Source organism: Chiroxiphia lanceolata, chromosome 3, assembly GCF_009829145.1.
Source record: "Chiroxiphia lanceolata isolate bChiLan1 chromosome 3, bChiLan1.pri, whole genome shotgun sequence".
Classification (NCBI taxonomy): Eukaryota; Metazoa; Chordata; class Aves; order Passeriformes; family Pipridae; genus Chiroxiphia; species Chiroxiphia lanceolata.
In genome coordinates this window covers 44,675,767-44,685,679 of record NC_045639.1, presented here as the reverse complement: position 1 = coordinate 44,685,679, position 9,913 = coordinate 44,675,767, and the positions used below count along the sequence as shown (strand labels likewise).

General features: G+C 40.4%; 1 protein-coding gene across 1 annotated transcript; it reads right to left on the bottom strand.

The window, feature by feature from the left end:
* Positions 1-3,029: 3,029 nt before the first annotated feature.
* TTLL2 (tubulin tyrosine ligase like 2) lies at positions 3,030-3,973 on the bottom strand. Its single transcript, XM_032682219.1, is given in 4 exon segments — positions 3,030-3,208; positions 3,211-3,477; positions 3,480-3,756; positions 3,758-3,973. Coding segments are annotated over 4 exon segments (939 nt in total).
* Positions 3,974-9,913: the final 5,940 nt, after the last annotated feature.

Sequence of the window (9,913 nt, the reverse complement as noted above, 5' to 3'; positions counted from 1 at the left end):
AATGCCCACAGTACTTCTCATTGAAGTGTTTATTTTATGGTACTGATCACAATTTCCCTTGTTTTTCTGCTACTTAGTTGTGAAAGTGACTACAATTCTGGACCATGGCATAAGAGCCTCAAGTATACAGTTCTGTGCTGCCCTACGCTGACTAGAGCAGATTGCTCAAAGCCCAATCCAACCTGGTCTTGAACACTTCCAGGGAAGTGAATTTTCTGAAACCACTGAAACATTTCTCTTGAGGAGCTCAGGTCATTTACCTGCCCATTGATTGAGATGCCCAATTATCTCCTTATGCCCTCCAAATTCCTCTAACAACAAATACGTTTTCATAGCATGCTGCTTTAGCCTTTTCTCACACCTAAGTGCAAAATAATTGCAACATTACAGAATTGCTCTGTCTTCTCTTTAGTTTTCAGGGACTCAGACTATTGACAAATCACCATTCAAATTACAGAGTATCTATGAAAGAAAGAGCAAGGAGCATTGCTGATGTTGATCGTACACATACTTCAGTTTATCAATTTAATTATGATGCTGTGAACATCCGTGCAGTTTGATATCGGCTGGTGTAATGATAAAATTGCATTGTTTTCTCTTTACTGCTGCATAACTCTCCTTTTCAGCTTTTCACTGCTGAAATAGCATATTTTATTTCCTTTGTAAAAGGAAACTCTAATAAAAATAAATCCAAGATATCATTCTTTTCTATGTGTTTCACTAAGCATTTCAGTTTGTGCTTCCTTACGCTGAGCAAAACAAACATATGGTGATTTTTTTCTCAATTAGGCATTATAAAAAAGTGAATGTGGTTAATGTTTTCAGTTTGGCTGGGAAACTAAATATGATACCAATGTTTTATAAAGCAACATTGTTTTTATTCCCATGAATTCCTTTAACAAAAGGTCCCTGTTCTCCAGTTAAAATGCTGACATTCTTTTTGTTTCTGTTATAATTTAGAAAACAGTCTTTGTTTGCAGCTTTTAGCCCTAAATCACTATTTACTATTTGATAACTTGTGTGTCACAGAATCACAGAATTCTGTGGGTATGTGATCCTTCTAATTGTAAATCAAATAAGGAACAATTTTGTTACTATGCTCCTCATTCCTTGCTTCAGTCTACTTGCAGGAGGCATTTTGACTGTGGAATAATTTGGCCTATGGTCCTGCACATGTGTAACACATAGGGAATACGTGCAAGCCAGTCTCTAAAACTGTGCATGCAGCAATGCACGTGTGCAAACACCTTGCTGACATATGTATTCACTGTGCTGATATATACATTTGTGCTGGTTTAAAGGCAAACCAGCAGGGGAAATGAACCCAACTCAAAAGAGAGATTATAAATCAGAATAACAATTTAATAAAATAATACAATAAGTACGATTATACAGACAAACAATTGGTTTTAATCCACAAAACCCAAATGTATAACCCAGCACCCTGGGGCATGAACAGAGTGGTGTTCTTTGGGCCCCCTGAGTCCAAAGTAAAAGAAGAGGGAAAAACCTGTTGGTGAGAGTGCTGTTGCAGTCTGGTCAAGAGTGGTGATTGCAGTCCAGTAGAGAGTGGTGGTTGCAGTCTGGTTGAGAGGTGGTGGTTGCAGTCTGGTTGAGAGGTGGTGGTCTGCAGTCTTCCTCTGGATCCCACAAGTGGTTAAAAAAGTCCCAAGACCCCAAGGTTATATATTCTCCAGTTCAGGCAGGAATGCCCAGTACCTCCCTCAGGGCAGGGAGTTCCACAAAGGGTGTGAGGACACAAGCATCCTCCTATCTCCAGGCCTCTTAACACCTAGTTTATAGCCTGAGGAGTCAGACATGCCGTGGGTAGATGGTGTAAATGGTATATTGATAGCAGTTTCTGGGAAATGGCATGGAAGGCTATAGAATACACAGTTTTGGGTTACACCCATACAGTGATGAACTGGTCCCAGCTGTTCTAACTAGGACAACATTCACCTTGTTAGCACCAGCTTTCAGGGAGGTTGTAATGACACATAAGCATGGGCCTGGTCCTACTTTCCAGCAAATCAATGGTAAACCTTCTGTTGGTGAAATCAAGGGTGAAACTACTGAAGATTTCACAGCACTTTTGCCAACCCATGTCTTACCATCTTTCTAGCAAGATATTTGTTTCAGGTGATATTTTATAATATAATAGCAAAGGAATTACTGAAAAAAGAGGCACACATTGGGTTTGAAAAGGAGGAGGCAGAAAAGCATCTACATGAATGACAAGCTCTGTCAGGTATGTTATAACTGGGAGTCCTTCACAGACAAGTTATGACACATACCCCTTTGTTTTTCACAGACTATTCTCACGTTCCCTCTCCTCCACCTTCCACTCACATTAGTTAACCAGAAGCATTGGCTCTACCATCAAGGGTTCATAGCTGTAGGAACACAAATAATCCAAATTAAGTGTGACTGCATATTGTGCTTTAACTGTAGCAACACACATATCTATTTCACGATGTCTTTTGTCCTAGAGGATTTATAATGAACAAATTTTCAGGAATCCTACAGGAAGATGAAACACATTTTGGAAACCCCCTTCCTGTCTTTCCACAGGTTTTCCTGGTATTAGCAAAAACATGCTACAGCCAGTATTTGGCCTCAATTTTTGTTTAAATTTAGACTAGGCTTTGACTTCTGAACAGAGCTACATCCATTCAGACAGCCAGGGGCATAGGCCTCTGGTTTTAATCAGAGAGGAAATATGTGCGTGTGTTAACTTGTAGTTGCACAAGTCAGGTGTAGATAACCAGCTGCTGAGTTGGGCAGACTTGTGTGGAGAGTGCCCAATCTCCAGGGATTTGTTTATTTTTAGCTTCAGCTTTTGCTCGGGAGGCTATTTTTGGCATGGTATTTTTTTCCTGCATCTGGAAAATCAGTGTTTTACTTGGAAGTGCTCTGGCAGTTTTCTTGGTCAGGACAGCTACCTTACAAATGATCCTCTCGCATCATGCAGAGCAGGTTGTAGAAAAGAAGCAGAAATATATTTAGACGCTCTTTCACAAGTGAGTAAGTCAGGCACTCTCACCACCTGTGGTCTTGGGCACATACCTTCTGCCAACCTTTATTCCAGCTGCTGGGTTTTGCCTGAAAATGTCAATCTGCTTGTAGTTCAGCAGTTCAGCAATATTGTGAAAAAGTTTTCTTCTTACAGTGTCATCAATGGAACAGCTGAAACACAAGGCTGGATGCAGTTGATTTCTAAAAGTTGTGGCTTGAATTGGTCATAAACCAGGGTGTTAAAGCCAAAGAGCTCAAAGCAATTGGAATCCACTGGTAAGGGGCTAACACCAAGCAGGGTAAGAATCACTGTGTTATTGATCCTCTGCCAGAGGACCATGGCATCAATCCTAAATATTCAAGGGTAAGAATGACATTCACTGAACATCCATTTACAGCCACAGATAATCCCTTTGTATTTTTTACATGAAACTCTGTATCTGTTGATGCTGGTTGGTGTTTGTGGGAATAAACATTGTCCATAGAACCAAAGGCAAACTTTTCAGTAGCAAAACCTCACCAGACTTTCCTCATAACTGTAAATGGTGAGGAGGAAAAACTGATCACACATACATAAAGGTGCAGTTCCAGTTTATACCCTGAAGTGAGCAAGGAGTTGCTAATGTACTTCTGCACAATAACTGTACAGTCATATACTAAGTCTATAATGTCTTGGAAAATGAGTATACCCCTTCCACAGGAGAGATCCACAGGCTTGCAAATCCAATAGCTGTGTTTTTCTGTCTGCTGATTGTCTCTCCTTGCTGTATTCTGCTCTACATTTAACATAGTCATTAGGCATGATGAATGCCACTGGACTAAATTCATACAGAACTTATCCTTATGCTCCTTTCATACATTTCAGATACCTTGCCAAGCAGTCTGTTCTGGTGCTCTGGACAGCTGCTGGGCAGTGATTGAATCTCTGCCATGGTTTAATGCTGTGGTGGTCTGTCATGTGGAAAGGGGAGTTCCAAGAGCACAGGTTTCACTCTGAGTCATCTTGCCTTGAGTTCAGCCACACTTCAGTAAAATCTCACTGACTATCACAGAGACATTCTCGTGGAGACAGAACTCCAACACCTTCAGACATCTCTTGTATCATAGTCACATGTTATCATTTCCATCTCTACTTTAAGGCCCCTTCCAAGCCAAGGCATTTTATGATTCTATGACTTTTTCTTGGGTTTTGTTTGTTTGTTTGCTTTGGGGTTTTTTTGTTTTGGTTTGGTTTTGGTGGGGTTTTTTTTACAGCTCTCTTTAGCCGAATGGCTGTAGCTTTGCCTAGTCTAACTTATTTTGTACTGCTGCATTACTGACACGTTATGCTAACTTAGTATGTTGCCCTGCTCTGAGCAAACTCTCTTGGTTAAGATTATAAAGCCCAATGCAAAACTGACAGGAGACAGTAGGAAAATGCCTATTGATTCCAATGTTCTTTTCCTCCTCTGACATGCTGATTTAACTCACTGATAATCTCGTTCTATTCCTCCGGTGAGCTCCTCCCCAGTTCCTGAAGAGCAGGGCACCTTCTTGCCTCATCACTTTCCTCTCAAAAAGTAATGTTCCATAGAAATGTATGTAGATTCTGAATGAAATACTATTTCCCACTGTCTATGTTGGCAGTAGATGATGGACCCCATTTATTTTTATGAGTAAAAAATGCATTTTGAGTTATATTAAGCATAGCAATTCTCATATAGACCGTTCACGAAGAATGTCCCTCCCTATCCATCTAGTTCAATGTATACAAGTTTCAAACTGAAGACCTATCTTACTGGCTGGTCGTATAGAGCAAAAAAAAGTCCCGTGGACTTGTAGATTTGAAAGTGTTGTTGTTTCTCTCAATTTTATTTTGAAAACCTACAGAGCTGCAATTCTACAGTCTAATTGTCCCTGAGGATTAGATTTTGTGTTTGGGGTAGAGTGTCTTGGATGAGAGAAGAGTGTTTGAGCTGAGGACCATTCTCACAAAGCATTAACATACCAACCTCCACTTTCTCCCAAAAAGTAGCAAATAAAAAAAGAAACAAAATGGATGGTCCATATTGTAGACAAGACTCCCCCACATCCTATTATTGTAGTGACACCCTTGCTTTTTCTTTTCAGGTTGAGTTGTAGTCTCTGCCTTCCAAACAACTACAGGGAAAAAGTCACACCTGGAAGTATACAATGCAATGTCAGTCGAGTTAGCAAGGGACACTTTTCTGCGGAAAAATTACGATTTGTTGAAATTGAAAGCTTTTTTCCAGAAAACAAAAGTAATCTTTTGTCAGCTTTCATATTTAATTTGAATTTTCTTGTTTTGAAATTGTCAGAGTATACTAGTTTCATTTTTTAAGAGACAGGGGTTCAGAAAGACGTTTTTTAAATACCAATTTAGTTTTAAAACTAGAAGCCCAAATGTGAAATGACATGCTTTACCATTATCAAAATATAAACTAACATAATTGAAAATTTTGCAAATCACAAAACAGTTCAGGATTCCCATTACTTTATTTGAATGTAAAAAAAAAAATTAAAAATTCTTGCAGGAGGAAAAGCCATGTTTCTCTCTCCACTCTGACGTTTGTGGATCTCTCATGCGATGTACTTATGTCACAGCTGTCCAACGCTTTCTGCTGCTGACAGGCTCTGATGGGTAACCACAGGGCGGTCACAGAGCTCTTCTACAAGCAGCATTGTGAAGTTTGTAACAAGTGTGTTACAATGCAGACAGCAAACCCTGGGAAGTTTCAACTGGGGCTTAATGGGAGGAGGGTTTTAGAGAACAGTCCAGGAAGTATTTCTGGAAGGCTGGGAAGCAGGGCAGTGGGGTTAGGAATATAAAACTACTTTACCATAGAACTGTAGTATGTGGGTTAAAAATAGTCCAGGACCATCTTATATCCTGCAGTGAGGGAATTTTTGCTTAAAAATGATGGACTTTTAAGCAAGCTTCGGTCCAAGGTGTGAGGTATAAGGCTCCTATTGGAAAGGGACTTTAGGCGTCATTAATGGCAGAGACTGTGGCCAAAATTTGCATTTCTGTATATGATGACTTACTATATTGCAAAGTAACATGTAATTCTATATTCCAATAGTAATATGTATATTAACATGTTTAGTGATGTCTTACAGTCAGACTTGCAGTACCTTTCCATCTTGGGTTTAAGCTAGTGTTGGAAGGGAGGGAGCAAGATCTAAACTGCACAGAGACAGACCGCAGTTGCATTTTCCTTAGTGAGAGCTTTCCTTTGGTGAGGGGTTTATAGGGAACAGGTTACTGGTTACTGTAAGTAACCAGTTAGGTTACTGTAAGTAACCAGTTACTGGTTACAGTAAGTAGTTACTGAAGTGCAGTCATAGTGTAATAGGACTTCTATAAGAGTAGTCTTCCTATGTCTCTTGTGGTGAGTCATTCTTTTCAGCCCCAGAAAGCTGGGGGCTTGCTGCTGAGCTTGCACACAAATCTAACGTGGTGGTCCCAGGAAATGATTGTTATCTTTGCTTCTGCTTTCTTTCCTGGGAATTCTTTGCCCTGTCTGCTTACTAAAGAGCACTGTGTCACACACTAAGAAAAAATTGAAAAACAAACACAAACCAACCAACTAAAAAACAAATAAACAAACAAACAAAAAAATCAAACACGCCAAAAAACCAACCATACAAAACTAAACAAGTTTTACAGTAGCTGGTTCAAATCCTGGAGCAAAGATCACTAAATTAAGAAAAAAATTATATAATTGGAAGCAGCTATGGTAAGCATTTGGATGAATCACCTTAGACTGCAGTTAGCATTGTCTTTTCTGCGCTGCTCAACACTGTTATTAGCAGTGTTTCCGTGAAAGGCATTGTTGAACATGAAAGCAGTGTGTGGTAAACTATGCCATCACAGTGTCCACTAGGTAATCATAAATTAAGCTGTTAGTAATGTCTGAACAATGAAGCTTTCTTTGGTGGCTTGTTCATATCATCATCTATTAATGAACAGCTGGCACTCAGGGAATGAAATTAAACCTCTGGCATTCAGGGAATGCCAGTTTACAGGAAATTGGCTAACCAGACCTAAATACAACAAATGTCTGCTTCAAATTCCCTGATAATTAAGTGCAAAGAAAAGAAAACACTTTAACTAACAAGAACACCTGTCTAATTTTAAGGAAGTCATATCACATATAAGTAGAAGCTCTCAAAGCACAATTATGAAACAGTAACTCTGGGGTTAGGCACTGGTCTAAATTAATGAAGATAAATTTCACCCACTTTACTCTGTATAAATGCGTGCCCAGATAAACCTCCATCTCTTTGCCAACCTTCATTCCCAGAGGGTTCTATGTTCAGTCCATTCCTTAATAATTTATAAACCCACCTTTGCATTCTTCCACAATGCAAAACTACCACAGCTGTCTCCGACCATGCTTGAGCTTAATATCCAGGTACTGCTGTTGCCAACCAGCACCCAGAAGCAGAGACCTTATAATCATAGAATCAGAATGGTTCTATGAAGGGACTCTAAAAATCATCTAGTTCTAACCCCCCTGCCATGGGCAGGGACACTCCCGCTAGCCCAGGTTGCTCAATGCCCCATCCAACATGACTTTCCCCCTGAGGAGTGCAGGATGCTGTTGTCTATGACATCAGGTAACAGAGAGACAGGAGCCTGTCTGGTGAAACATGGAGTGGAGAAGGGTGAGTCTACCTGCACCCTGCTGCTAGTTAAGGTCTCAGCACAGACAGACCTGTGCTACTCACTGCCTGCTAGACTGAAACAGGGCTTGTGGAGTCTTCCCTGACCATGAAAGGGCAGAAGCCTCATGTCACAGAAACTTCAACCATCTTTTTATTCTTGCATTTCAATTAAGAGGTATTCTTAGCTGAACTTCTGCCAAAATTTTTTTCATATATACTATGCAGCAAAATCCCTACTGCCTTTACAGTAAACAAAACCATATAAATTTTATAACTGTGTTCTGTCCACGCTAAATGACAATTTTCATTTAGGTCATGTCCAAGACTGATGGGCACCTTTATCCTCATCCTGTCCCATGAGTAAGCATGTTCATTGCATGTTCATAGCTGTAGCTTTCATTATCAAGTCAACAGAGTTTTTTCTCATGCTTCCTGTGCAATAGAAGAGTTGTTTTTCCCCTTCTATTACAGTTTGGGAAATGACTACAGTAAAGTCCTGTGACAAAATCAAGAGTGAAAAAAAGCTCCCCAAACCACAGGCTGCAACGTCCTATCTCCCATGTTGATTCGGTGTCTGTGATACTGAAATCCTCTCCAAGGTCAGAGCACCTTTTCTGCTCCTTGGTAGCTCCTCATGGTTTCAGTTGGAATATATGGTGTAAGGAGCTGATTGTTCATATGGCATTGCTGAATTTTACAGACAAATTCTGGGCACAGAGAGAACCAAACAATTATGGAGGTGTGCTGTGTTGACCCTGACCACCAATGAAGCATCCTCCAAGTTGCTCACTGACTTCCCCCACCAATGGGATAGGGGAGAGAACCAGAAGAGCAAAAGTGATAAAACTTCTGCTTTGAGATATGGGCAGTTTAATAAGAGTAGCAAAACTGTGTGTACAAGCAGAACAAAACAGGAATTTATGCACTACTTCCATTTGGCAGACAGCTGTCCAGCCACTTCCTGGAAAGCAGGACCTCAGTGGGCATAGCAATTGCTTGGGAAGTCAAATGCCATAAGCAAGAACGTCTTCACTTCCTCCTCCTTTGCCCTGAGCTTTTATTGCTGATCATGGCGTCTTGTGGCAGTCTGTCTCATCTGTCCTGGTTGTGCCACCTCCTAATTTCTCAGGCACCTGCAAGTTACTCCACTGAGGGGCAGAGTGGGGAAAAAGAGAAGACCTGGATGCTCTGCAAACACTGCTCAGCACAACCCAAAACACAACTGTGTTATCAACACTGTTTTAGTTCAAAATACCAAACACAGCACCATATGGCTGCTATGAAGAAAATTAACTCCATCCCAGATAGATCCAATGCAGGAGTAAAGAGAGAAACTTATCAAGCTGTATAGTCTTTCTGAGGGAGGGATTGTCTTTTTGTTCTGAGGTTGTAGAGCATCTCATGTAGCAGGATCCTGACTTCTTTGTTGGGTTATTACAAATAGAAAATGATTACATTCACACAGATGAGATTTTCACTGATGTTAAAAATCCTTTTTGCTTCACTAGCCTTTGAACATTGCTTTGTAAAAGAAAAAATCAGAGGAGAATTCAGAGATGTATTGAAACATGATGCTGTGTTTCTGTGTGAGATGGAAGTAGTGCAGGGTGAGAATCAACAGCAGCCTAGAAAATCCATCTGTAAGTGCTGGGCAGCTGAGAGGCTGTCAGGATTCTACAGCCACCGTAATTTTGCTGTTGTATTTCCAAGAGAGATTAACAGCATGCCTTTGAGCTGACAGGGCAAATGTGCAAGAGAAAGGTGGATCTGTGAGGCAACCCACCTGTCATCTCCTTTTCTGCAGGACATAATGAACTTTACTTTACTGTATGAGACCTGGAAAAGACGCTCATCATTTGGAAATCCATGAATCAGTGTGAAGTCTGGAGGAGAGACCAGATGCTTGAGTATAAGAAATATAAGAGAGACAGTAAAGTAGCATGAAGTTTACTGCTATTTAAAAGACCTAACAATTCAGGGATTTTTTTCCACATAAATTGTATCATTGTTGTCACACCATATGGTGCCTTATCCTCCTGTTATGGTAATAACTGAGAGGAAGTAGTTTCAAGTGTTAGCTCTATGGCAGGCAGCAACTTAACTAGCCTTGTAGTTTATTTCCAGAGGCAGCACTGATCTTGGAGATGAACAGCATTTGTCTCCAATTCCTTTTTTGTTGTCTGCCTCACACAGAGAATCTGATTATGGTGTCATTACCAGTAATGAT